At 45.2% G+C, this 26,167-nt stretch overlaps 1 protein-coding gene across 7 annotated transcripts in view; it reads left to right on the top strand.

Moving 5' to 3' along the window:
- Window positions 1-26,167, top strand: part of USP33 (ubiquitin specific peptidase 33) — a 106,245-nt gene that overhangs the window by 29,275 nt on the left and 50,803 nt on the right. For all 7 annotated transcript variants that reach the window (XR_012905932.2, XM_006129575.5, XM_075936302.2 and 4 more), the window contains 5 exons: window positions 3,478-3,630; window positions 8,586-8,685; window positions 10,763-10,832; window positions 13,546-13,659; window positions 17,678-17,756. Coding sequence is in view for 6 of the 7 variants with exons in the window: in XM_006129575.5 (XP_006129637.2) it covers window positions 3,478-3,630; window positions 8,586-8,685; window positions 10,763-10,832; window positions 13,546-13,659; window positions 17,678-17,756 (516 nt within the window). In the remaining variant the exon portion in view is untranslated. The remainder of the gene's footprint in view (window positions 1-3,477; window positions 3,631-8,585; window positions 8,686-10,762; window positions 10,833-13,545; window positions 13,660-17,677; window positions 17,757-26,167) is intronic.

The following is a 26,167-nucleotide window of genomic DNA, read 5'->3' as shown; positions in this document are numbered from 1 at the left end:
GGCTATGGGAGGTGGCTGTGGTGGACTGGCTGGCCCTTCACTCCTGGCTAGTTTGGCTGTGGAGAACACACAGAAGGAGGGGCGGCCAGTCATCTTTGCAGACACCAATAGTCTGTGTCCCACAGGCTGCTTGCTTCCCATCCCCCCCCAGCCTGCGAGTAAGCAGTCAAGGGAAGTGTCTGGACACAGTGGGATCCCTTCAGGGATGGCAGAGGAGCTGGGAGTAGCCTGGGTATCTCTGGGGGCCGCACACACAGGCGGCTCACAGCACTGCCTATGGCTGCAGCTGCTGTCTGGCACGTGCAGGCATGGCTGCGGACTGTGTGCGGTACTCCTCGGTGTGTGTGGCGTCGGGGCTGCATCCTTGTGGCTAGTCTCCGTCCAGCCGGCACGCCTTCTGCCCTCGGGGCAGGACGTGTATGGCCAGCAGGATCCCAGGTGTGCTCAGGGGCTGCCTGCTGCATTCACGTGTTGCACGCTAATGCTGCATGAAGTTGCACATGTGCAGACAACACCATGATGTCCAGCCCGAACACCACTCACCCCCATTGTGCCTGCCTCCCTTACCCTCTGTGTGAGTGACAGAGAGCACTCACCTGAGGATCCCTCCCAGGCTGCCTCGGAGGGCTAGGAGATGTCTCCTGGCTGACGGGCGCCGGCTCCAGGGAGAGGGTCATGTTGCCCCTGTCCTCCTCCTCTTCCGTGGCTGGCTAGCCCTCACCCTTCCGCTCCTGCTCCTCCTCTGGCTAGGCGACTACGGGGGTTGGCAGCCCAGAGTCCACAGAGGTGGATGGGGAATTGTCCTCCCCATTCCTCAGGATGCAGTGTAGCTCCCTGTAGTAGGGGCAGGTGTGAGGTCCTGCCCCTTTGTGTTTGGTGGAGCAGACATATCCCTGGCGGAGTTCCTTTACCTTATTTCAGACCTGTTCCATGGTGTGGGGTGTGTGTCCGTGCTCCTCCAGGGCCTGAGCCATCTGGCCATAAATGTTGACGTTTCTCCTCTTGGCCCGGGGATCTTGGAGTGTCTCCTCCTGGTCCCACAGCTCCAGGAGGGACTCAGTCTCTGGGCCTGGCCAGGAGGGTACGCACCTCTTGCTCCCCCTGGGTGGATCCTGGGACCCCTGGGGCTGCTCCTGGTGAGGGTCAGAGAAGTAGTGAGGGCTTCAGGGGCGGGCATGGCTAGTAAGGCCTGAGGCAGGGAAAGCCGCTCAGTGAAGTGCTGCTTTCTGGCCGGCTTTCTGCCACATGACTTGCCCAGGGGGTCTGCAGCTTTGGGAGGGAGAGGGGAGCAAGGGACAGGGACTATAGAGCTGTGAAGAGGTTTATGGAGTGTCTACCAGAGCACCTTTTTTTCCCCCTGGGTGCTACCGGTATTTCTTGCACAAAACCCCCCTCTTGCTTATCCCCACACACCTTTTTGCACAAAAGCTCTAGCTGTCGTAGAAAGAGGAATATTTCTTGTGCAAAAACCCCTCTGTTCTTCTGATTTACTGTAAATTTACTTGCACAAAAACACGCTTGCCGTTTTTGGGCAAAAACTCTGTGGTGTAGACATTTCCACATTTAAGTAGGAATTCAAATGTTGCCAAGAAATTATGGGGACGGGACTCAAGGAGGGAGAATGTAGTTGATTGGGAAGTGCCTTGATAGTTGAAGGAGAGAAGGAATCTGCAAGGGAGGAAATTAGTGAGGTCATTCACAGGAATAAAAAACAGGACTGTGTAGCACTAACAAGATGGTTTGCCAGCTTTGTCCACATATTCACTCTGCTGATACCATTATTGGACCTAACCAAGTGAGTTATAAGATCAAGAACACATATTCCTGCGCATCCAGAAATATAATTTATGCTATCATGTGCTGAAAGTGTCCGTCTGCTATGTACATTGAACAAACGTCTCAGACACTTCGCCAAAGGATCAATGCCCACAAAACAGATATTAGACAGGATCACAAAGAAAAAACAGTTTCTTCCCATTTCAACCAGCAAGGACATTGTCTCAACGACTTGATTACCTGCATCCTGCTTCAAAGGCCTTTTAAGACTACACTTGAAAGAGAATCCTCTGAACTGTCATTCATGATTAAATTCAACACTTTACACTTAAGTTTGAATAAAGACTCTTATTATCTTACCCATTACAAAGATAGCTTCCCCAATTATCACCTCTAATATCATTAGCTCACAGACATTTACCTCCCCCTCCTGTCTCCCTTCAGTTCTGAAATTTGATTTGTCCTTTTCATATGCGTTCATTTTTTTTTTTAAATTGTATCCTTTCGTATATATGGTTGTGACAATTTTCTTCCACTATTTGATCGGAGGAAGTGGGTCTGGCCCACGAAAGCTCATCACCTAATAAACCATCTTGTTAGTCTTTAAAGTGCTACATATTCCTGTTTTTTGTTTCCGCTACACCAGACTAACATGGCTACATTTCTATCACTATTCACAGGAATGTTTGACAACACAAGGACATTGATGGAGAGGGCAGATGCTGGGAGTGAGACTGGTGTGATGGACTTCACAGTGATAGAAAGGGGGCTGAGTGGAGGGAAAATCAGAGTGGACAAGAGAGTTGGTACGAGGGGCCCTGAGAAGTCTGTTGGCCACTCCGAGGACAGGGCTCCAGCTGCTAGTCCCAGCTGGGAATGTTGTGTGTGGGGTGGCGGGGATGAAGACTTCTCTCCCTTGTAAGGGCTGCTACCTGGCTGGGTCAGACCCACCTCCCGAAGCTGGTAACTCTTAACTGCTACTCCCCTGCCCCTGACGTGGAGGCTGGGGCTCTAGGTGTCATTCCCTCTCGCACATAGGTGGGACACTGTCAGGAAGACCAGACATGTAGGAACATTCCTCTTCCCGTATTCTGTGACCATCACTTCTGTGCTGCTGCTGGTAGTGGTGCTGAATTTAGAGATGGGTGTCTGGCCAGCAACCTTCTCTGGCTACCTAGCTCTGAAGACAGCAGTCCTGCCAACAGCAGACGAGAAGTAAGCATGCAATCTCACAACCCCCATACAACACTCCCATCCTGACTGCCTTATGTGTGGGAACCTCCATTGTTACAAAACTGAAATTTTAGATGTAAACATGGGGAAATAAGCAATTTGACTAATTTGAAAACTCTCTAGCCAAGAAATTGACCAAAAAGGACTGTGAATTTGGTAGGGCTTTTTTAATACTCTTGTACTTTATTGGCGAGTGAATTCTAACAATTTAAGATGATCTTCCCTTTTCAGATTGTACTGATAATTAAACCAGACATAGCTTTTTGATTGTGTTTGTGATGTGGTTTGAATCCCTTCAATCTAAGTGTAATGAGTGAAAAGCATGGATTTCAAGAACAGTTGAATTGTTGCTAGACTTAATATTTTTAAAATTTGTGTTAGTTTTTTATGAAAGATTTCGTACAGTTCTGGCTTGGGCACATTGAAGTTTAATGCATGTTCTTAAATCATTTTTTTCTTCTGTTTTAGGACACAAAGCATTGTCTCACTGTCAACCTTACCACCCTGCGTGTCTGGTGTTATGCATGTAGCAAAGAAGTATTTTTGGATAGAAAACTGGGATCACATTCTCCATTGCCAAATGCCAGACTGTCTCACCAAACACAAGGAAATAGTTTACAGGTATGTTCTTTAAACAAGTGAAATACACACAGACCTTGTTTTTAGCTGTTGTTTGAAATAAAGGTTTTATTTTTCAGTTGTTTTATTTGGTGTTGGAGATAATATGATTCTCTGTACTGCAGTTGTTCCCAACCTTTTGATACCAGGGACCCACAAACCAATTCACAAACTTTTGATGCACTGGTAACATTCGTATATTTGCATATTCATTATTTTTATAAAGAATATGCAAATAAAATGTTACCAATCCAACAAAACCCTTGCCTCCAAAGTCCCCTAGTGCCAGCCACTGATCCCAGAGCCCCCTACACTGAAACTCCCCAGTGCCAGCCTCCTGTCCTCAGAGCCCCCGCCCCTTATAGCCCCCCCACTACCAGACCCCCTAGTGCCAGCCCCTTTTTCCATAGCCCCACTGCACCCAATCCCTCCAGAGCTTCTCCTCAGTGCCAGCCCCCAGTTCCCAGTATTAGCCCCATCCTCCTGAGCCCTGCCCCCAGAATCCCCCAGTGCCAGCCCGCCACCTCTTAGAGCCCCCCCACCCACAGAGCCCCCAGCACTAGCCCTGCCCCCCTCACCTAGTCCTGCGCTGCCTCCCAGCTGAGAAGAGAACCTGCCCCTGCTCTGCTAGACCTGACAACAGCATAGCTCCCGACACACGCACAGGATCAGAGGTGTCTGCAGCATAGATGACAGGGGTGGGTGCACATTCCTGGTGGATCAAGAGAACCTACCCAGGCTGTTAAGTCGGGACCTGGAGGCGCAGAGTCACTTAGTCTGTGCATGTCTTGGGCTTGCGGTACCCACCCGACAGCCGGGCGGCACTAATCACCCGAGATACTCTGGTTTCAGTTAGGGAGCCCATCTCTCCTGCACAACTCCGACCAGTGCTTCAGGCTGTAGTGCCCCAGGATGTTGGGAAGTGGCCAGTCATATGGTGCAGGCCAGAGCTGGCAGGGGATATCCCATGGAGCTCCCCAGTGGGCAGAGCTTATTAGTAGCTGGGGGCGTGGCCTGGCATAGTGCCACAGCCTACCACGGACTGGTGGTTGGGAACTGCTGCTGTGCTGTAGTCATCCCTTCTTGTGTCTCTGTATTTATTATAAGGCTCTCTCTGAGGACTAATGCACCTTAACTCCCAAACTACATTTTAAATCTCTGTGTAACACTATTTGTTTCCCAAGAATGATGTTATAAGTGTATTTTATTAAGGTGGTTTTTTTTTTTTTTAAATCAGACACTGGAGACTGTGAAGCTAGATTTCAGATTTTAAAATAGTTTGCTATCTTGTGGTCAGTGAGAAGTTTTTAATTGTTACATTCAAATAATTACTGGCTACTTCAGAGAAAAGTCGTTTGTTTATGGAGCCTCTCTAACCAAAGAAGTGCAAATTCACATGGAGGTACAAATATTGTGTTTATCAAATGAAACTTACTAGCAATTGTCAGTCTGTATTCATTCAGCCACTAATATAAAGACATTTAAGAGGATTTGCATAACTTTACGTTTTTGGTGTAACTCATTAAAACTTAAATGATTTGCATTGTTATAAATTACGAACAAGATATGTAATTGTTTTCTATTTTTTTCCATTGAGCAGTACAGCCAAAGTTACTGAAAAGACCAAAATTACTAGATATGATATATGTTTCCTCAGAGAAAAACAGAAAATGGTATATTTCAGGGCTCTTGCCCACTCTGGAACTCTGAGTGCAGAAGGTGAGGGCCCTCAAAAAGAAAAAAAAAAAAAGACCACCTTTGCTTCTACAGACACTGGTTACAAAAACTTCCCCCCAGAATCATAATACAGAGATTTTGGGGAATCACTGCCTCTATCAAGTGATTTTTATCCCTACAAAATCAGGGGTGAACATTTGAACCCACCCTTGGGTACCCCAAGCTCTTTTGCTCTAAAAGAGCTTGAAAAAAGAAAAGAGGAAAACAAGCTGCAGTCTCTACTAGCTGACCTCTCAGTCTGAGGCATGCAGATACAGACAGACCTTCCAGAATACAAGAATCAGATCATCCCCTTATAAAAAGTGATTTTTTAAATTACAGAACAAAAGATAAACTTGATAAAGCATACTTGGTTGCTAGATGTTGCAGAGCAACAAATGAAAACAAAACAAAGTCAAGTCTCTGGGCTCAGTGCTAGCGGGTAAATGGGGAGGTGAGGCATAGATTCACACAGAGCAGTTCAAATCAAATTACAAAATAAAGAAAAATTACCCTCAATATGACTAGATTCACTTTTCCCTTTACTTATCTCCAGTTTACTCTTTGTTCAGTCCACTTCCGTGCCCCAAATTCCTTGGAGACATGGTAGTCCTGCCTGGGTTTAAATCATTCTGTGTCTCTCAGCTCCTGGTTTTTCTCTCCCACAGAAAGGGTACGTCTAGACTACAGCCAGTACTTTCGAAAAAGCACAGTTTGCATTACATAGTGTCTTTTTTTGAAAGAGCACTTTCAAAAAAAGGCGTTATTCCTCGTAAAATGAGGTTTTCCACAGTCAAAAAGACTGCCGTGTTTTTATGATTTAATTTCAAAAGAATGCAGCAGTAGTCTAGACACAGGTGAAGTTTTTTCAAAAAAAGGTCACTTTTTTAGAAAAAACCCTGTAGTCTAGACACACCCAAAGAAAGCAGGCAAGCAATCTATATCCAATTCAGATTTCATCCCTCTATCTCAATTGGTTTTCCTGGCCAACACTTTTGCTAGCTACCTGAGTTTAACCCCTTAGTCACCAGGTGCTGGTCAGCACTCCTCTTATCCATTACACTACAGTATATGTGTGTGAGATTTTTAAAAAGAAAAGTGAACAGAATAACTTTATTATTAAAGCATGCAATCATCATCGAGACATTAAGATACAATTAAATAATCAGAGAGCTGATATTGTTTATGGTGCGGTTAGGATAATTAAGCTTTTTCACATTTGCACATGGCCAGGATTTAGGAAACGATGCTGTATATTTTAAAAGAAGATTGTAAATATGTTCCTTGGAGAAGGTACTGACTTCCATATGCAACATATACCTACTTCTCCCACAGAAATCCGTGAGAGTTGGGATTCTTAGCTGTTTGCAGTATTAGAGCTTTTGAACAGTGCTGTGCACATTAAAACATTAAAGAATTAATATTTAGACATGCAACATTGCCCTTGAGAAACTGCATCAGTATTTCTCTGTAGCCATCAGATGAGTTATTTTATTGTGAAGAATGGATAGACACTATTTATATGCCTATTTGTTGAGTGCCAGCTGAAGTTCAAATACAAAGGTAAAAAATGTGTGTAAAGAGTAAAATGAATAAAAAGACTATGCCAGTGAAAATACTATGGGTTTCTTTTCTGGGAGAGACGATAGTATGATATACACACAAATAATACAATAAATTGATTTAAAGAAAATCAGATACTGTGTATTCTTTTAACCACATGTGTTACAATCTACTAAGTGGTTGTAGTCCAAGAAGATATTGGCAACATTTATACAATAAAAGGGAAGTTGCAGAAGTTCTGGGGAAAGTGCCCCTGAAGAAATGACTGAAAAATGCTTGTGTATCGTTAGCTTGTTTCAGTTTTAATATTAGTAGATTTGACGTAAGGCAGGGCTACTCAACACGTGGCCTGTGGACCACACGTGGCCTGCCGCCTATTTGTTTGCGGCCCATGGGTGGGAGTGCAAACAAAACAGTAGTCAATATAATGATCTTCTGTTGATATGTGTTTAGTAGTTAAATTCCTGGACTGTCATTGCTCATTAGAAGTGCTGTCATATGGGTGGAAATCGGGTAAATATTGCATTTTATTAATATCAGCAGAACTGACTTAAATGGGGCCTTCATGTTGTGTAGTCTTGCCTTAATCTTTGTATTCATGCCCATCAGTGTGAAAGAAGCTATTTGCATATATATTTGCATGTATATGCAACCACACTTAAGTTGCAGCCCTCAACATGTGCTGTGAGTATCATTGTGGCCTCCGGGGCTTCCAAAGTTGAGTAGCCCTGATGTAAGGCATAATAAATTTTTATTTTAAAATGACCGTTACATAAGTCTAATTGTGTGGTGTTTCATCTAAACATATTGGATTTTCTGATGCTATTCACGTGTGTGCCTGAAATATATGATGTATTGACTTAAAAATAATGCTTGGCATAATTGTACAATTAACTTTGAAATGCATCCAATACACAACTGTTTTTCTGCCCTCAAGGAAGTTGCAGCACACTTGACAGTATAAGAAGAAATTAGCAGGATGTATGATGTGTTAATTTTTACCTTAACATTTTATTTAGGATTTCTTCCTCTCATATGCTCACAGAAAAATGACACAAAATGCAATAAGGATTTGCTTCTCATACTGCATCTCTGTGCACAGGGTTTACAACTTTTGTCTCTCCTGATTAAATGCAGTTGGCCACCTAGTGGCAAATTTGTATGCTTTCATCTAATCCTTTATAAATGTGTTATAATTCACTGTTACATGGTACATTTTAATGCAGCAGAGGGGTAGCCGTTTTAGCCTGTAATAGGACTAAACTTAAAAAACAACAAATGGTCTAGTAGAATCTTAAAGACTGACAAAACATGTAGATGGTATCATGCGCTTTCATGGGCATAACCCACTTCTGCAGGTTTACCGTCCCTGAAGCCATGGCAAGAAATCTTCCAATGTTTGGCATTGCATCTTCACTGACTTATTTTCTCAACTTTTTCCAGAAAATGGTGCAGTGGTGTATTCTTACCCTGAGAACTTGCTTGAATTAGTAAGCTTTCATAGTGTAACTGCAAACTTGTTTTGCTTTACATAAAATGAAACATGGATTTAGAAGGCAGGTATTTTGAATAATCTCCTATGTTTCATACATAGGCATTTCTCAATAAAATTACTAACAAAGAACAAATGGATTTATAAATACAAGCACACTTATATTTTGCCTTTTTTTTCCAATAAGGATTTTAAAATACCTGGTAATCCAGCACTGAAGATTCCTCTAGTTACTGTATTTGATGCTTTAGATGTAGACATGGAAGAAGATGAGCTGAAGACAAGAGGTAATGAAACTGGAGCAGTAACTGTCAACTAATTCCACCTGTATGTGTATATCTTTGAATCCATTCCCCAGGTGTTTAGAAATTACTTGTTTTCCAGCTGGAAATATTTTCCCCAATTCTAAGAGCTGCCAACTATAGCTTAATTTCCATTTTTTCAGAGTAGAGGCTCTCATGATGTCATTTGTGGTAATCACTCACTGATAAAGAAAGCAGTTATGATGTTTACTGTAGTTGATAATTTTCATTGGGCTAAAATTTGTGTCATAGCCATGCTGGTAACAGGGTACTTATGGCAAAATTTGTTTTAATGTTTTTGCTTCTTTTAAAAGATGCCTTATGAATGCTTTCTGCATACTGGTTAGCATGTTGGGCCTACAGTTGCCAGGACTCCTTTTTTTTTTTTTTTTTTTTTTAAGTTGGTAATGGAGCTGGAACTCAAAGGCTGTCTGTCTAAATGTTAACCTAGCATGGTTATTATATAATGGAAAATGGGGTAAAGGAAAAGTGTAGTGAAACTCTTAAAACTAATAGGGATTTTGTCGTTAAACATTTTGTAAAGAATAAATTTTGTTTACTATTTCCTTCAGTTTATCTCCTGGCTGCATTTTAATGAGTTGCTTTGTTGAGACACCAGTGAATGTGTTAAGGCAGTTCTTCTTGTATAAGCTTTGGGGAAATATTTCTATCTCATGGTCCTGGTTTCTCTTTTCTTTTCTCTGTTCTCCCTTAACTAAGCTAGCAATAGCTTTCTGCCATTCAGCCTCCCTGTAGTTGGCCCAAAGCCTTTTCCTTTGCAGCTCTTACCATCTGGCATTGTCTTCTTGTGTGTGTCTACCTCACTGATTCACCATCTGCTCTTAAATCTTTGAAAAACCTGTTTATTTCCTGTCAGTACGTTAGTTTCTCTCCTCCTGCTTTTATTTATATTTAACCCTATGAACTGTTTTGGGGATATATTTTATATTAATGTTGCTGTACAGATAAAGTTGTTTCCCATTAGCTGTAGTGGAGTTTATGTATATAGCTGCTCCCCGAGTTATGACCACCTCCACTTACGACCATCCGCACTTACAACCAAAGTGGCTGTAAATGCAGATCCGAGGTACGAACAGCGCGGTCACCATGTAACTCTATGGGATCTGAGTTATGGACACTTCGAGTTACGGACCAAGTGTTGGTCCATAACTTGTTCGTAACTCGGGGAGCGGCTGTACTGTTATATAATCTAAATATCATTGCACAAATTAAAGGTCTTGAAAAGTTATTGATAAATCCTCCTTAAAAAAAATCATCTGTTGGTTATATAATTAACGACTGTAGCCCTCATTTATATGCAGGCAAACAGTAGAACTGGTATACTGACTAAATGCAAGTACAGTAAAACTCCTGATAGTCCGGCACCAACTGGTATCCGGAAGCGCTCCGGCCAGCCGGACAATTGGAGCTGCTCTGCCCCCGGCTTGCCCAAGTCAGCCACTCGTCAGTTTCAGCAGTGACTGACTTGGGGGAGCTGGGGGCAGAGCAGCTGGGGTGCTGCCGGATGTGTCCCGCAGTGCCGACCCTCACCTGAGCGGCGGCGGACTTGGGGAAGCCAGGGCAGAGTAGCTGGGGTGCTGCCCTCTCCCATGCCGCGCAGTTCCCTGCCGACCCCCCCTCCCCCGCCCCCTCATAGCCCCCCTTCCAGCATATCCAATAATCCGGCACCCCCTGGGTCCTAAAGGTGCCAGATTATCAGAAGTTTACTGTAAAATGTAAACATTTCAAACCCTTATCTTTATAATCTTCAAATCCAGGTCTCTCTCTCTCTCCCTCTCCCACCCACAAAAGAAAAGATAAAATAAAATCTACTCACACTAGGTATTCTAATCAACCAACAGAAAAATAGAAGTTGAGATATTTTATCGGTTTAGGAATCAAATTCTACTTCGTTTAACCTGTGACTCCCGTTAGTCTCTAAAGGGTTATGGAGGTGTAACTGGGAGCAAAAAATGACTAATAAATCTTTGGGTAGAATATTACTTTTCTCCATAGTTCTTTTTAAATTTTAGCTTGGCTTATGTATTTTTCTTATTTACAGGTCTTACAGGATTGAAAAATATTGGAAACACTTGTTATATGAATGCAGCTTTACAAGCTCTTTCCAATTGGTAAGGAAAATGACTGTTACAGATACCTACTTTAAGGTTATATTTATCTGCATGTTTTCAGTTATAAACCTGATCCTCAAAAAAGTCTTCAGTTTAAGTTTTAGAAAAATTGTATCAATATAAACCTTATTCTGATGTGTTTGGTAGCTTTATCCTTCAATAGTGTGAATAGTGCTAGTGAAATGAATGTATTATGGAAGAGTTGTAGGATATGTATATAGTTTAGTTTATCTGTGGGCTTGTTTTCCCTCTAATGCATTTCCCTTCTAATATCTTACAGCCCTCAATCAAAAATATTAGTTCTAAAAATTAAAAAGAGAATTGGTGATTAATAGCCAGGTCTTCTTTTCAGTGTAGGACCATTCTTTGAGTTGTTTTTTTGTTTTCCTGCCAGCAAAAAAATGTGATGTGTGGGGCATTTGCAAGCTTTGAATTCCTATGTTGTTTTCCAGTCTGAAAAGTTTAAGTGGCTACTTACAGTAGCTAAAATGACATGGCATTGTGTAGTCTTTTAGCAACATAAGTTTAAATTTGCAAATGTTATAAAAGCAGCTGCTATAATGCTTAAAAATTTGAACTACTTGGATCTTAATCTCAAAAACAGATCAAAGAATTTCAAGATCCTAATTAGATACTAAACATTCACAATGCATATTAAATAATGATAAACATTCAAAGTGAAATAGATTTTTAATTTATCTCTAAATACTCATAGGTCAAAAAGCTTGAAAGTATCAGGGATAGTTTGTTAATTTTTGCTTTCATTTTTTATTAAAATTTGCTCCCAATTATAAAATAGACTATCCTTCACCTTCTTTTTAAAAAAAGTAGACTGGTAATTAACCTATTTACTTAAAGTACATTATTGCTAGCTATTTCTTTTGTGTAATGAACCAAAACCTAGTCATTATGTTTAATAATTTATTGCTGATTAATAGGTTTTCTATTTGTGCCTTTACCCCCAGAACCACCTCTTAGTATGGTTTTGGAGGGGGTGCAGCAGTTGCACTGGTGGCCCAGTGGGTCTCTGCCCCCATCTGGCATTGTGGCCAAGGGCTGGATACGAGGGATTTGCAGCATTGGGGCCATTTACCTGTGGCTGATGACCAGCAATGTGGAAAGCCCCATCCCCAGTTAGCCATTCTGTTTCTGTTATGGCCTGCCTTCCCCCTTCCTCCACCGCCCCATGGTCACTATGCAGTATAGTTGTCCTCTGTGCTCGCTGCCCACAGTGGTCACTGTTCAGTATAACTATCCACCCTATCAGCCCCCTCCCTTTCCATGTTTTGGAAAACAGTCAGATTCCAGGCACATTGCATTTTCCTGGTACAACCAAACCCTGACCTTGCTTTAAGTTAGAATAATAATACAGAAGGAGGGGCTTATAGTTATAGGTGGGCAGGCCTTCAGGGTCAGAGAGGTACCAACATTTGGTGTATTCCTAGACTACATATATTTCTTAACAGATTGTTTAACAAAGATATGTTCAACCAAACTTCTTGATTTCCTATTGAAAGTTTGAAAGCACTGGATTACCTAACTAGTAAACAGCAGTTAAATTTAGAGTCTACAAAATGTATTATTCCAAAGAGAAATCTTAACATCAGTTTTCACTGCTCATGTAACAAATGTTCCTTAATGTGACATTATCGTTTTAGAAAAAGGAGCTAGAATAGTTTTAAGCACTTTATTACATCTGTTTCTGAGTTACTCTGCTACTTTTTGTTTGTTTGTTTGTTTGAATTACAATATACATTTTATCATACTTTTTCCCTGTTTCTGGAAGAAACACCCATGCAGACAAATTACAAACTATGGGAAACAATGAAATACTCTTTTGTATTTGAAAGATCGTGTAACGTATCAAGTAAATTGCTGCAGAGACTTTTTCTCTCTAATCTCTATAGTAGTATTCTTAGGAGTCTAGTACGTACGTGTATGTAAACAATTTTTTGTCAGTAGTTATTTTTTTTAAGTTGGTACCCCTTTAAAGGTAGACTGTCAGTGTTTTCTTCCTCTTTATGATAAAGTGTAATTTTAAGGGAACAATGTACTCTCTGTGTTGCTTAAAATAATAGATATTGGAACTAATCTACCCATCTGTTTAAAAAAAAATCACAATTTTCCAGATCAAGCTATTTTGTAATTCTTACCGTAAAACTAAATGTTAATTTTCAGGCATTAGATTTTCATCCTAGGAAACACGACAAGATTAGCCTGTCCTTATGGTGATATTTTTAATGCTATTCTTGTAAGCCATTAAGGAGTATTTAAAAAAAATATTAGCTATAAAAGTTCTCTGAAAATGTCTTGTAGCATATTACATAATCAGAAAATGCCAGTTTTCAGCCATCATGACTTCACAGGGCAAGGATCGCAGTGACATGCCACAATCCCCCGCAAGCTACATTGCCTTGATACCCCTCAGGCTAGTGGGAACCTGTCCTTGTGAGGTGGCTCCCACTGGGCTATCCCAGTATCTCAAACTAATGCCAGGATTGGTCTGGGTGAGGCATTGTGTCACTGATAAAGTAATTTAATTAAGCAACAGATGAATATTACCAGAGGGTTTAGGAAAATAAATCATTAAATGTTTATCATGTTAATGTCAGTAATTATCCTTAGCTAAAATGTTGTTAAAATGAATGTAGGACTTACATTTCTCTTAGCACTATTTAAAGAATAATAATCTTGTTTCCTTCTGTCTAATCAGCCCACCCTTGACACAGTTTTTTCTTGACTGCGGGGCTTTAGCACGAACAGATAAGAAACCAGCAATATGTAAAAGTTATCTCAAGCTTATGACAGAACTTTGGCACAAAAGCAGGTATTTACCACTTTTTTGTGGAATATATTTATATATAAACTTTGGACAGCAGCACAGCGATGAATTTGTCTTAGCTCCAGTTGCTTTGTCCAGTGTGTGATTTTCAAAAAGTGTATTGCAGAAGTTACAGGCTTTGGATTTAATTAATTTAAAAACAATTCTCAAAAGATGTGTGATGAAGTTGGGCAAGTTAACCTATGTTTGAGTGTAAAAGTTACACAAAAGAGGCTTTTCTGTATATTATGCGACAATTTAAAACACATGCCATTTAGCTGCTTAGAGTGATGATGGCACAATGTTTGCCTTCAGGTTGAAAGAATGATTTTCCCATTACAGCTATTCCTATAGTTGAACCCATAATGATTGCATAATGGCATTAGATTTTCATCCTAGGAAACATGACAAGATTGACTTCCTTACACAGTGAAACATGTAAGTTATAAATAAGAGCGCCCTTCTATGGATAATTGAGCCTCCAGTTTCCAGTTGTTTAAACAACCTGAGATAGAGCAAACTTTGGTTTTCTATCTGTTTCATTCAGCATCATTACATACATCTATTTCCCTGTTTCAGTGACATCCATAAATTTCAATAACTTGTTTTTTATAAATGACCCATCACTTTTGATGTTTGGAAATTGTGAGAAGAGAAAGGAGGGAAAAAAAGAGTTGCAGTGTTAGACTCTATAATAAGATCTTGTCTACCTTGGATTTGTTTAATAGTAACTGTTCTACTTTAAATGCACATTTTTCCTACATACTTCTATATGTTGACAAGACCCATTTTAACACATTGCAGTCAAAGAGCAAACAATGCTGTGGCCATACAAATCTTGAAACTCTATGCTTCCTTTTCCCCTTATCTCCTGAATTGTCTGAGAAGTGTTTTTAAGGGGTAGAGCAGATCATCCCCCTTTGCTTCTTTTAAAAAAATTCCTTAAGTGTTGGAATAATAGTCCTGTAGCAATCTTAGACTAACAAAAATATATAAATAGTATCATGAGCTTTCATGGGACCAACCCACTTCTTCAGATGACAAGTCTATCATCTGAAGAAGTGGATTGAGCCCATGAAAGCTCATGATCAGGACTCGACAAATGCACTCGCCCGCTCGCCCGTGGCAAGTAGATTTTTTCCAGACGGCGAATGCAGGGGCGGACTGGCCCGGTGGGCCGTTGTGACGGGCTGGCCGAAGCCCGCACTACGGGCGACGCGGCCCCATCCCATCCGCTGGCTGGCAGAGGAGCAGAGCGCTGCTGGGAAAGGGGAAGTGCGGAGATTCTTTCCACTGGGCTGCCTGCTGGCGTGACCTGGCGTGACTTGGCCCCGCTGATTTTAAAGGGCTGCAGCAGCTCGGCTCTGGTTGCGTGTCCCCGGGAGCTGGCTGCAGCGTGCAGCACATCCAGGGCCCGCCCCGCCGGCTCCAGTCCTGCCACGGCCCCAGCCCCCCTTTGTCTCCGCGCTGCCCATTCCTCACACCTCCCCTGCACCCCGGATTCCCTGCTCTTCCTCTTCCTTGAGACTCTTTGGCTCTGTGCCGCCCTTACACCCGCACTCTGCTCCCCCCAATTCCTGCCCCCCCAGTCTGTGCTGCCCATTCCCTGCACTGCTCCTAAACCCAGATCCCTTTGCCCCTCCTGTTCTCCGTGTCCCATTCTCCGTGCCTCCACCGCAGCCCCTCACCCTGCTCCCCCGATCCCTGCCCCCCAGCTCTGTGCTGCTTGTTCCCTGCACTGCCCCTAGACTCCGATCCCTCTGCTCCTCCCGTTACCCATGTCCCATTCCCCGTGCCTCAACCACACCCTGCTACCCCTCATCCCTGCATCCCTCTGGCTCTGTGCCTCCCGTTCCCCGCGCCACCCCCGTACTCCCTCACTGTGCCCTGCACCCCTCTGGCTCTGTGTTGTCCCTGCACCCTGCTCCCCCTGTGGGTCGGGAGTGAAGGGTGCTTGCCCAATAGAGAGGGGCTGGACAGGGCAGGGAAAAGGCTGCTGTGACCTAGCAGCAAGTGAAAGGGGGAGTTCACTTAAAGCGCCTTTGCCTTTATGGACACAAAGAATGAAAATGCTATGTGCTATTTATAGAGCTAAAATGCCGGGACAAAAAAAAAACAAAAACACATTGCAAAATGCAAACGTGTAAAAGACAGCAACAAAGGGGAGGAGGGGAAGCAAAAAACCTTGAGCTGGCCCCTGAGGCGGGGAAGAGGCTGGGCTGGGCTGTGGGAAGGGGGGGATGGGAAAATATGGAGAAGGGGCTTGTGCAGAGGGGAGGAGGTCAGTAGAAGAAGAAGAAGAAAGGGGAAGGCACCAAGGGACAGGGGTGCAGGAGAGACAAATGCCAGGGGGCCAAGTGCAGACAATGAGGAAAAGGGCAGGAGGGGAGGTGTCAGTGGGAGGGGGGACAGGGTGATGCTGGGAGAGGAGAGGGTAAGGGCACTGGGGACTAGAGGAGGAGGGGGAGGTGCTGAGAGAAGGCTTGAAAGAAGGGGTGGGCATGAGAAAGGCAAGGATGGAGCAAGGAATCTGTGAGGGCACAGGGGCATGAGGGGAATGGGGGCAAAGGGTGGTGAGGGGGTGGGTATCAGGGGAAAAGAGAGCAAAGGGGGCAGGGACAGTGAGGGCAGGGGGAGGCACCAGAAAGGTGCAGGTGCCAAGGGATTCTGGTGGTGAAGCAGAAGGGCAGACATCTGCAGGGGAGGGACCAGCACCAGAGGGGAGAGGCAGGGCAGGTGTGGAGAGGGAGGATTTAGGAGAGGGGATGAGGAGGGTTAGCTCACACGATCAGAGTGGGGCTACTGGAGGAGTGGGCACAGGGCAGAGAGAAGGGCTGGCGATGGGGGCAGGTCTCAGGAAGGCTGAGGGCAGTGTGATGGACAGGAGTCAGGACAGCAGAGGGTGAGGGATTGGGGGGCAGCAGGCACCAGGGGAGCTGATGGAGCAAAGGGAGGAGACATGGCAGCAGAGAGAAAAGGTAGAAGTTTATAAGATATTTATGAATAACCTGGGTGATATTTATTAATAACTTATTAGTAATTACTGTTCTTATTCTTATTAGGAATTTATGCCATTAAAAAAAACACTTTTTGTAGGGGAGGGTGGCGAGTCCCTTTTTTGTCTGGCGAGTAGGGTTTTCCATAATTTGTCGACCCCTGCTCATGATGATATATATTTTTTATTAGTCTCTATGGTGCTACATGACCATTGTTATTTTTTAAGGGTTGTTTTGTGGGTTTTTGTTTTTGTTTTTTAGTTACACACTAACATGGCTACCCCTCTGAGACTTCTAAAATGTAGGTGGAATTAACTTTTTTTTTTAAAAGAACAATTAACAGCTTATGCTAAAATTCAGATTGGTGCATATTTTCCTTCCCATTCCTTCTTTTCAAAAAGGTTTCACTTTTGGTATTGGATATGGTTAAGAGACTCAAATATGTATTGATGATTGTCCTTGTGGTGTATCTTGTATCCTGGGATCAGTTACACAGCATTCTTGTTCCTATGCTACTACCCAGCCTCCCTTCTGTGGGCCTTACTCAGTGTATAAACCACAACTTCTTTGTGAAGTTGACTCTGTATCCATTTGATATCAGCCTTTTTTATTTCAAAAGGAAGCTTGATACTCTACAAATAAACTTATTTCCTTGCATTGACTGTGTGGCAAATAAATACTCCTTAATATTTTAAACAGGACTTTGGAGGAAGTTGATGTCTCATGCATACCAAATTAATTCCTTGCTGTATTGCCAATTAATTTTGTTTGAACTTGTTTCAAGGCCTTTAAACAAAAACCCCAGTTTCACATATTTGGTTTTCCTATGCTGTGAGAAAAATATATGTTTGTATTCATTACCCATCTTCCCTTTCCCCATAGCCCCCCAAAAGACACAATTACATTGGGATAAGAATAATATGTTTGAAATTTGTTAAAATGTGTCTTATGGTGATCAAGCTGATTATGATGATACCAGTGAAGAAGTTGCAGGCCATTTAATTTTTTCACAAACTTTTCTTTCCTAGACCTGGTTCTGTTGTTCCTACTAATTTGTTTCAAGGAATTAAAACAATTAATCCAATGTTTCGAGGCTACTCCCAACAGGTAAACCTTTCTTAGTATTATCCAGTATTATGATAATGAAATGTCAAAAGGAATACTGCATGATTGAGGTAGATTAAATTGTCAGATTCAAAACTTCATAAAGTGGAAAAAATATGTATTTCAATTAGGGGTGAACCATACAAAAATGGTGGCCACTGGAATTAGTCCCTGGTGTACTAACACGGCTATTTTTACCTGCGCCTCCACAGGCAGATTGTTATTCATGGCCAATTGGAGCAGCAGGAAGTGGTCTTGACCAGGACACAGCTTCCCATCACTTTCATTAGCCATGAACAGTGATCCATGGCCAATGAGAGCTGCAATCGCCCAATACCTGTAGAGGCGCAGGTAAATATAGAGGTGGAGGCCTCCCAGGGACTAACCCTGTCGACCGTATCTGGCCCATGGATCGGAATTCGCCGACCCTTGATTTAAATCAAGCTAATCATAAATTTAGTTTTTATCTTTCCATCCTTTAAAACTATATCCCCTAAAACTCCTCACTATAGCTTTTCTGAATTGCAGACTTCTGTGTTGAATTCAGCTAAAATTGCTGAAAGGCTCTGTGATGCTTATGAATGTCTCCTAAACAGCAGGATGGTTAATATCAGAAATTTGTCATCTGAAAGTAGCTGGCGCTCATGCTGTTCTGAGAAAGTGGTGAAAAGGTCTTTCTAAGCAAACAATAAAGAATATAATAGAGCAAACTTTTATCATATTAACTTTACTGTTTGAATATTTTTAAGCTGAGTTGGTAATCCAGAATGAACTTCCCTTGTCCAGCACCCTCAGGACCTGACCACTTCCAAATCAGGGAATTTGCTAGACCAAGAGTGGTTAATGCAAGCCTCTCTACTGCTTCCTTGCCCCCCACCCCCCACTCTCTGGGCTCCAATCCTGGCTCTTGACTGCGGGGCTTCATAACCACCCCGTCTCTTCTCCTAAACCCCCTGTCCCTGCTCGTTCTCCCTCCTTCTCTCCCTAAGCTTGACCACCACAGATCGGCTGATTGTGGTGCACTGGAAGCTCTGGGAAGATGGGGAAGGAGTTGCTAAGCATGGAACTGCCAGTACGTGGAGGGGCAGGGTAGAGTTGGGGAGCTTGGTGCCAATTTCTCTCCATAAGTGCTCTAGCCCAGAGCACCCATGGGGTCACTGATGATGCTGGACCAGGGATGTTGCCTGATGAGGGAATCTTGGATTATAGAGGTTCATTTTTTTGTTTTGTTTAGAGACAATGAGCCTCACATTGTTGCTTTTCTTTTGAATGTTTACAGTGTGATGGTACTGAATACTTGTGTCCTACAGTTCTTGTGTAGGTGGTAATTTCTTGTAGTGCAGAAACTGGTGGTTCTGTAACTCTGCCTAGAATATAATTAATTCTTCAAAGCATCTTTAAGTGTGTGTGTTCTAACATACCTGTTTTACTGTTTAAAACGTATTTTCTTAAAAGCCCTGGTATAGGGACCATATTAATTTCTGGTTCTGTAGTAAGAACCAGAGCCTTAATAATTTTGTCAGATTCTCTTTATTGCAGTAGTTTATGTTGGGAAAACTTTGGTAATTCAGTATAATAAAGTTAGCAAGTCTAATATTTGTGAAACGGAGGGTTAAACTGTACTTTTGATGTGCAAATCCTCTAAGTGTTGGAGGTTTTGTCAAGTGTTTTTTAAAATAGCAAACCTGAGAATTGTTGTAGATGCTTTTCATTATTACTGACATCCTGACTTTCCATTATGTGCAGGGTATCCACATTTTATTCATATACCTAAAGGAAGAAATTAATTCACTAAATAATGGAAAAAGACAGACTCCTTTGCAGCTTTATTAACATACATTTCCTGGAAGCTAAAATTTGGGGTGGGCATACCTTTCTATATTCTTTTAAGTATTGAAGGAGGGAGGACCCCACTGTTCTTCCTCAACAGATCACCCTACGTTACTTAGTAGGTCTTACGGTGGCTGCTTAAACATAGCAGTGTTTAAGCAGTGTTAAACATAGTAACAGGGTAGGCTTGACCATCAATAGCACTTCCTGCTGGTCACTCAGGGTATGTCTACACTACAGAGTTTTGTCGGACAAACAGACATTTTTCTAACACAACCTGCATTTCGTCCACACTGCTATTGCGTTCTTCCAAAATAAAATAGAACAAAGGGGTTTTTCCAACAGCGGTACTCCTCTTTCTACAAAGAAGAATGCCTTTTCCAAAAGAGCTCTTTCTGAAAAAGGTGTGTGTGGATGGGGAGGAGGGGATTTTTTCGAAAGATGAGGCCTCCAGGAAATAACACAGGTGCCCTGGTGGACACTCTGTCCAAATTAATCAGGACTCTATAGTTCCTATCTCCTGACCCCTCTTAAATCTGCAGGCACCCTGGACAAGCCTTGTGGCAGGAAGCCAGCCCGAGAGCAGCACCTCATCGCGTGGCTCTCCCTGTCACAGACCTTGCCGCTCATGTCCTAGCCTCAAGCTCCCTGCAACCTCCCTGGCCCTCATAGGGAGCAGCCCCCGGGGTCCCAGGACCCACCCAGGGGGACCAAGAGGCAGGCATCCTCCTTGTCCGGGGCAGAGATCCTGTCCCTTCTCGAATTGTGGAGCGAGGAGGACACCTTGCAGGATCTCCATACCAAGAGGTGCAACGCCGACATCTATGAGCACATGGCCAAGTCCCTGGAGGAGTGCAAACACCCACCCAGGACCTTGGAACTGGTCCAGAGTAAGGTCAGGGAGCTCCACCAGGGATATGTCCCGGCTACAGTGCATAGCTCGCACTTAGGGGCAGGACCCTATAACCAGGAGCTGCACCAGATCCTGGGCGGTGTGGAAACGTCTTCCCCACCTGTTGTGGTGGACTCAGGCCTCCAGACCCCTGTTGTCTCTTGGCTGGAGGTCATGGTGGAGGAGGAGCAGGAGGACCAGGGCCAGCAGAGGAGGAGGAGATGGAGACCATGACCCTGTCCCTGGAGCCGGTGCATATGAGCCAGGACATCTTCCAGGCCTCGTTGGAATCTAGGGAGGGATTTGCAGGTGAGTGGTCTTAGTTTGTCTCACACACAGGGCGGGGAGGCTGGTGCACAGGGAGCGGAAGGCAAGTGGTGCTCGGGCTTCTCGGGCTGGACATTGTGCTGCGGTTCGCACACATGGAACTATGTGCAGCATTAGTGTGCAGCACGTGGTCACAGCAAGCAGCCCCTGAGCACGGGTGGGATCCAACTGTCAGGCTCAGAGGAGGCTACACATGTCCTGCCATGGGGTGGGGGGCTCTCCTAGCCCCTGCCACGGCTGGAAGCAGGCTATCCAGAAGGGCGCAGGCATGACTCCAGAGGCACTGAGGAGTACCGCACATAGCACACGGGCATGCCTACATGTGCGAGGCACCATCCATTCCTGCGGGCAGCGCTGCAAGCCTCAGGTGTGTGTGCGGACACCAGGGAGGGCCAGGCTCCTCTGACACCCATGAGGGGATCCCACTATGGCTGGACACTTCCCTTGCCTGCTTGTCTGTGGGCCATGGTGGGGTTGGGAAGAGGGCAGCATAGTCCCCTGGGTACTTGGGGGCCCCTGTGAGGCATGGCCCACTGTGCAGGCCACATATGACCTTGCTCCCAGGATATCTCCCTCCTCTGCCCTGAGGACTGTTGGTTGCTGCTCACAGAGAAGGGCACGGCCGCAGGGACAGTGTCTGCATGGATGACTGACTGCCTCTCCCTTGTTGTGTTCTCCACAGCCAGACCAGCTGGGACTGAGGGGTGAGCCACACCACCAGAGCCAGCCACCAGAGCCTGGAGGAGCTGAAGGCATGCCAGGGTCCAGGAAGACTTCATGCGCCAGTGCTTGGGACCAGCTCATGCAGCGGTGTGATAACATGTGTGCCATCATGTCACGCCTGATGGCACAACCACCTGCTGTCGCTGCTCCTGGCTTCCACCCTCCTGCCCCCCATGCGATGCTTCTGCTCCTTTCCCAGGTGATTCCCATGCCCACTCCCCAAGGCTGTGTTTACATTGGCAATTATTTGCACAAAAGCACCGCTTTTGCGGAAAAATTCATGCTGCATGTCTACACTGGCGGGGAGTTCTTACGCAAGAACACTGACATTCTAATATGTGAAATTAGTGCTTCTTGCGCAACAGCTATGATGTTCCCGCTCAGGAGAAAGCCCTCTTGCGCAACTGTTCTTGCCCAAGAGGCCAGTGTAGACAGGCAACATGAATTTCTTGAGCAAGAGAGCGTCTACACTGGCACGGATGCTTTTGCGGAAAAGCACATCTCTTGCACAAAAGCACATGCCAGTGTAGACGCTCTCTTGTGCAAATACTTTAACGCAAAAACTCTTGCGTTAAAAGTATTTGCGCAAAATCTTGCCAATGTAGACGTAGCTCAAGTGATGCTCATGGCCTTGCCCCTGCCATCCCTGACCCCATTTCCCCCCCCCCCCCCCCCTGGTCCCTGGATCCAACCCCAGCTCTGACGAGGTCCTCGCCCTCGAGGTGGCATATCTTGCTGCCCCCTCCAGGTTATGAGCCCCCTTCCCCCGCCAACCTTTTTTGAGGGCAAAATAAATACAGACTTCATTTTGTTCACAACCAAATAAGTGTCTTTATTTTGAGGTCAGGGAAGAGGTGAAGGGAGGGGTTGTAGTGGGGAAGGGATAGAACTGCAAGCAGAGGCCGGGAGGCCCTGGGGAGAGTTACTGGGGTGCTTGAGAGAACCTCTACCTCAGGGCCCCCTTGATGTGCACCCCGGGCTGATGGGCCTGTTGGATGGCAGCTGTCATCGGCTGCTGGAAGGCTGCTGGAAGGTGATGTCTGGCGTCTGCCCATCACCCTGGAAGGAAGGCCTCCCCCTTCCTCTCCACGATGTTGTGGAGGACACAACATGCCATGACCACTTTGGGGATGTAGCGCTCCCCCATGTCCAGGCAGGTCAGGAGGCACCTGACTCACTCCTTGAGGAAACTGAAGGCACACTCGACCTGGATCCAGACCCGATTCAGGCGGGCATTAAATTGATCCCTGCGGGGTCCAGGTGTCCGGAATATGGCTTCATTAGCCACAGCATGAGGGAGTAGGCCACATCCCCCACGATGCACAGTGGCATCTGCACATCCCCAACTACAAAGGGGAAGAATGTGCCCGCCTCCAACTTCCCGTACAAGCTGGAGTTTCTGAAGATGCAGGCATCATATGTCCTGCTTGACCACTTAACAAATGTCTGTGAACTGTCCACGGTGGACAGCTAGGGCCTGCAGCACCATAGAAAAATAGCCCTTCCTATTAATATACTGGGCCACTCGATATTCTGGTGCTCGGATCAGAATGTGGGTCCTATATATGGCTCCATCGCAGTTTGGGATCCCCAGGGCAGCAAATTCGGCCATGATTTGGTCCAGGTCTCACAGGTGGATGACCCTCCACAGCAGAATTGAGTTAATGGTACTCACCACCTGCAGAAGCAAACAAACAAACACAAAAAACAGAGAATGAGTCAGGGATTCCCCCCCTTCTCTCCCCCTCCAAATACCCCAGGAGCCACCCCCTATGTGGCCATCCCCCCCAGCAGAAGGGCTGTGTGAAGACAGGAAGGCACAACCTCCCAGAGATGGTGTCAGCCGATGGTCAGGGCTCTGTGTGTGTGTGTGTCTATATGTTACTGAGAGAAGGTTTAACGTCCGTGCCTTTACCGCTAGGACCGGGGTCCCGTCACGGAGGGCAGCCAACAGGCTGACAGACGCCCCAGAATTTTATAGGAAGAGCTTATTACATATCAGATTTCAGCTGCTAGGATACAGGATCCCTTCGCAGCGGGCAGTCTAGGGAGGACTGAGAGATGCCCCAACGGATCTGTCTCCTGGGAGCGACACGATCCAAATGCTCAAGCTCCCCCTATACCTGTCCCTTATGACCGGCTGAAGTTCTTTTAAATTGTGCTTGGTTCTGTTATAGTACTGAAGGAGTCAGGTTAAAACTTAAACAGTTACAGGTTTATTAAAGAAGCTTATAATCATATGGTTACAATGGCTATTGCTCTATTTCTTAACTGCTAGCAAATATAGATCTTAAAAATGGTTATAAAGAAAATGAAGATAGAAAATAGAAATAATGGTACTAAGTAACAGCTTAATCTTTAAAGAGCTCTAAGTCTATGTGTACACTTAAGACAAAGGACCACATCCAGGTACAATTTTTACCCCCTTCTGTGCCTCTCGACTCCAGCGGATCAAGCCAGGGCTGGTCCCTCAATTCCTAGGAAAGACGAATACGAGGTGGTCAGGGCAGTGTGGAGGAACCTATGGAATGTGAAGTGATTATGTATTCTAGTTGCAGCACAGTTCTGTTGGATAGAACCCTATGGAACCTCGGGAGGCCAATCACCTAACCCGACCAGCAGATCGATGGTAGATTGATACTCAAAGTAAATGTGCTGCTGGACCCATCTTTATACCCATAAGGGCCCGTATCCTCTTTCTTATCTAAGATGCCAAATTGTACTGGTCTGTCTTTGTGACGCCAGTTCTTACAAGCAAATTTCAACTTAATTTACACTTGCAAGAGAGAGAACTAAATTTTAAGTACTTGACATTTTTTTACTCGGCGAGAGATTCCTCCCCCTGTGGATGGCTGTGTGTTCATATCAATATGGGTTTCAGTCAAGGGCACTCCTCAGCAGCCTCTTGGTCAGCAATTGGCATATCTCTGTTTACTGCCATTCAGGGTCACAGCAGCCTGCATATCCAGGCCTTCTGTTCAAGGCTTTTACTGCTCTGTGTGCCCTGCATGCTCCAGGCAAGCAAAGATGGATGTTACAGAGGGGTTCCTGTCTGGCTACAGATGGGGCTTCCCCCCCTACCACTCCAACCTCCCTTTCCCAAGGGTCCCCCTTTAACAGGAATCTCTCCTCTCCCTCCCTCCCCACTCTGCCCCCCCCCCCCCCCCCCCCGTGTAGGGACTTTAGCTGTACCTCCATGAGGAGAGCCCCAACGATGGGTCTTCCTCACACCAAACTTATTGCCCACCAACTGGTAGCTGTTGGGGTGGCAAGCTTCCAGAGGGCAATTGTGTCCCACTTCTCCAGGGGGTTGGCGGGCTGCAGGTAGGTGTCATGTCTCCAGAGGGCAGGGGTGAGCCAGGCACACAGCTCCAAAAAGGTGTCCTTCTGCATGCAGAAGTTTTGGAGCCACTGCTGGTCATGCCACTGCTCCATGACCAGCTGGTCCCACCAGTCCAAACTGGTGTCCAGACTCCAGAAATGCCTCTCCACAGTGGCTTGTGGTTGCCAGAGTATAGCTCCCACACCCAGGGAGAGGGTCTCAGAATGAGCTCAGTGTCGAGCTCGGTCAGGACCGGGAAGCTGGCACAAAGTGCTGCAAAAATTGCAGAGTGGCCATGCGGGGCCATCACATGCCATGGGGCAGCTCTGGCTCCATGGCACCAACAGAAAAGCTGTGGCATCCAAAAAAGCTGGGCAACCACAGCAGGCACTGTGAGAGCTTTGCTGTCCCTCAAAGAGGTATGCAAGCATGCAACAGAAGCAGAGAAATGGTTGTTCAAAGGGGGGGGAATCCCTTTTAGCATGTGTCTCTGCAAGGCTCCGGCACCAGCACTTGGAAGCAACTGGTGACCTAAAGCCCTGGCTGAAGTGGTTCCAGGTTCTCCTCTGAGTGGTTGCTCATGTGCATTTGAATTAGGTGCGCGCGTGCCTCACGCATGGTTCCCAGAGCTTTTTTTCCCCAGCAGTACCCGTCGGGCCGGCAAGTTGCCCCCTGCAGTGGCGCCGCGATAACAGCATATAAGTACCACTCCTCAGTTCCTTCTTACCGTCCATGTCGGTTGTTGGAGCTTCTCTTGTTGACTTGTTAATCCAGAGATCAGAGTTCTTTGTAATGTAAATAGATCTTTAGTCTGTTTGCATTTAATTGTATAGTTAGCACTTAGGTATTTTGAGTGTTCTCTCCCCTATGGGGGAGGGTATGCCAGGCCCACACAGTTTCAAACTCTGTGCGTCCTGTGCTAAACCGATGCCGCGTGGAGACCCCTATGACTCTTGCTTAAAGTGCCTGGGGGAGGCCCACTTGACGGACTCCTGTAAAATCTGCAGAAGTTTTAAGCCAAGAACCAAAAGGGAGAGAGATTCTCACTTAAAACTCATTTTAATAGAGTTGGCGCTTCAAATGGCACCAGAGAAGGAAGGTGCAGTCCACAGTGCACCAGCATGGGTGTGGGAAGCCCAACCGGGACCTCTCCATACCGCGGCACCAAAGCCTTCAGCACCGAGGCACCCATCCCAGTCTCTGGTGCCGAAGAAGAAAAGGGACAATAGAGGGAGATCTCTGGCCAAGAGACTGCACAAGAGCCGGCACTGGTTACATTCACCTTCTCGATCCCCCTGGCGCTGATGGGAAGATGGCACC

Source organism: Pelodiscus sinensis, chromosome 9, assembly GCF_052426305.1.
Source record: "Pelodiscus sinensis isolate ZL-2025 chromosome 9, ASM5242630v1, whole genome shotgun sequence".
NCBI lineage: Eukaryota > Metazoa > Chordata > Testudines > Trionychidae > Pelodiscus > Pelodiscus sinensis.
The sequence above is the reverse complement of the archived record's forward strand: the minus strand, read 5'-3'. Positions and strand labels throughout refer to the sequence as shown.